Raw genomic sequence first — 2,158 nt, 5'->3', positions numbered from 1 at the left:
CATATCCCATATATCATCTTTGAAGTCGGCAACATGAAAATGCCGAAAAAGGCCGTGGAACTGCAGGATGTCTTTCCCTTATCATCATTTGATCTAAATTAGATCTATAAATAATAAAATTTAATTAAATTTGACCAGTTCGTTCGAGAACATCAGCGCTATTATATCGTTAATTAGTCTCATTAGTACGCTAATTACACTTATTAGATTATGTCTTCGATGGCTGATTTTAATTTTGATTCTGATGATGACTCTGATTTTTCTGGATTTGGGCCGTCTGATATTGATTTAAGTTCGTCTGATTCGTCGTCCGACGACGACGATAATGTTGCCGATGCTGGAGCCTCAACTTGGACAAATCGTCTGCTACCGCCTAGGGTACATATATACTTATATTTGACAGCCATATAATAAAGTATATTGCCAAAATACAAAAAAACAAAAACTTCTCTCATTGTCAGAATTTTATTTCTAATTACAATAGAATAAAAAAGAGACAACAATACAAATATACAGAAGCATTTATTTTATTACAAAAAAAAACATAAGTAAAAATAAATAAAAATAAAATAATAATAAACAAACAACACCCCCCCCCCCAAAAAAAAAAGAAAAAAAAAGAAAAGAAAAAAAAGAAATTGTGTTGAAAAAAAACTAATTTTTTTTTTTAATTATTTTCCAGGTTGAAGACTTTGCTGGAGAGCCTGGGCCGAACCTCCCTGATGATTTTGATGTCAGCACAGCCTCACCGTTAGACTTCTTCAAGTTGGTTTTTCCCGTGAGCTTGATCACCTACCTGGTAGACATGACCAACCTGTATGCCAACTGGAGGCAGGCCCAACCTGGGGTTGACCTGGATGACAGATGGGAAGAGACCACTGAGGCAGAGATGCGAGCATTCCTAGCCATCAACATCCTACCAACTTTGGAGATGTATTGGTCTAAGAAGATGCTCATCGGGAATGTAGGTGTCCAGCAGATCATGACATGCAACCGGTTCCAGAAGCTTTCCAAGTACTTCCATGCATCAGACAGAACCGATGACCGTCCACGTGGCCATCCAGACTACGACCGCCTCTACAAGGTACGGCATGTCATGAGGACCCTGTCAACAACCTTCCGAGAAATGTGGACACTGTCACGAGAAGCCACGGTAGATGAGGCCATGATCGCATTCACTGGAAGGTTGTCATACAAGCAGTACATGCCAGCCAAGCCGATCAAGCGGGGGATCAAGCTCTGGATGCTGTGCGACGCCAGAACTGCATATGTCCATCGTTTCGAGGTGTACCTTGTCAGACAGGAGAACAGGCCAGAACATGGACTTGGGTTCAACGTAGTCACCACTCTTACAGATCATCTCCAGCACACCCACAGGTGGATCTTCTTTGACAACTTTTTCACGTCTATTGAGTTGATGAAGCGTCTCCTTGAAGATGGCCTCTACGCCTGTGGGACTGTGAGGGTGAACAGGAAAGGTTTTCCGTCTGAGCTGAAGAAACCTAGAGACATGCGTGACAGGGGATCCTACAAGTCGCTTCAGTGCCAGGGCTTGACAGCAACTGTTTGGAAGGACAAGCGACTGGTCCACCATCTTTCAACAGTTGGGGATCCAACCACAGTGGTTATGGCTACACGACATGCTGGACCTCGTGCAGAACAGTACACGCAGCCAGAGCCGACTTCCCTCTACAACAAGTTTATGGGAGGAGTTGATCGCCATGATGCTCGACGTGCCAAGTATGGTGTAGGTCGACCTGGGAAGAAAGCCTGGAGGTACTTGTTCTGGTTCCTTCTGAACAGTGCCATCGTCAACGCTTATGTCATCTACAAGAAAGCGTCCACCAGATCGCACTCCAAGAAGAGGTTTGAGCACCTGGACTTCCGAATTGAATTGATCGAGGAGCTTATTGCCGGATTTGCCAAGCGAAAGCGAGGACCTGGGGATCGGGCAGCTTTGGTAGGACTGGTTGACCAGGAAAACCAGCACCTACATAGGAACGAGCGGATGCCAGGTGATAAGGGTGCCAGGTGCCGATACCACAGGGCGTATCTCAACAAGAGGAAAGAGACTGTATATGGATGCCGCATCTGTAATGTCCACCTCTGCAAAGATGGCTGCCATGCGAGGTACCACGAACTCAGCCAAGATCAGTGA

At 44.9% G+C, this 2,158-nt stretch overlaps 1 protein-coding gene across 1 annotated transcript; it reads left to right on the top strand.

The window, feature by feature from the left end:
• Nucleotides 1-210: 210 nt before the first annotated feature.
• On the top strand, nucleotides 211-2,158 carry LOC132736035 (piggyBac transposable element-derived protein 4-like). The gene is made up of 2 exons (XM_060723448.1): nucleotides 211-378; nucleotides 683-2,158. The coding sequence occupies exons 1-2, from the start codon at nucleotides 211-213 to the stop codon at nucleotides 2,156-2,158; spliced, it is 1,644 nt and encodes a 547-aa protein (XP_060579431.1).

Source organism: Ruditapes philippinarum, unplaced genomic scaffold (genome assembly GCF_026571515.1).
Source record: "Ruditapes philippinarum isolate M1 unplaced genomic scaffold, ASM2657151v2 ctg3581_1_1_1_1, whole genome shotgun sequence".
Taxonomy (NCBI): domain Eukaryota; kingdom Metazoa; phylum Mollusca; class Bivalvia; order Venerida; family Veneridae; genus Ruditapes; species Ruditapes philippinarum.
The sequence above is the reverse complement of the archived record's forward strand: the minus strand, read 5'-3'. Positions and strand labels throughout refer to the sequence as shown.

Excerpts from the sequence above, each read along its gene's own strand:
- LOC132736035 (XM_060723448.1), top strand. The coding sequence starts at position 211 with ATGTCTTCGATGGCTGATTTTAATTTTGATTCTGATGATGACTCTGAT. Across the intron at positions 379-682 it reads ATCGTCTGCTACCGCCTAGG|GTTGAAGACTTTGCTGGAGA; the intron begins GTACATATATAC and ends ATTATTTTCCAG.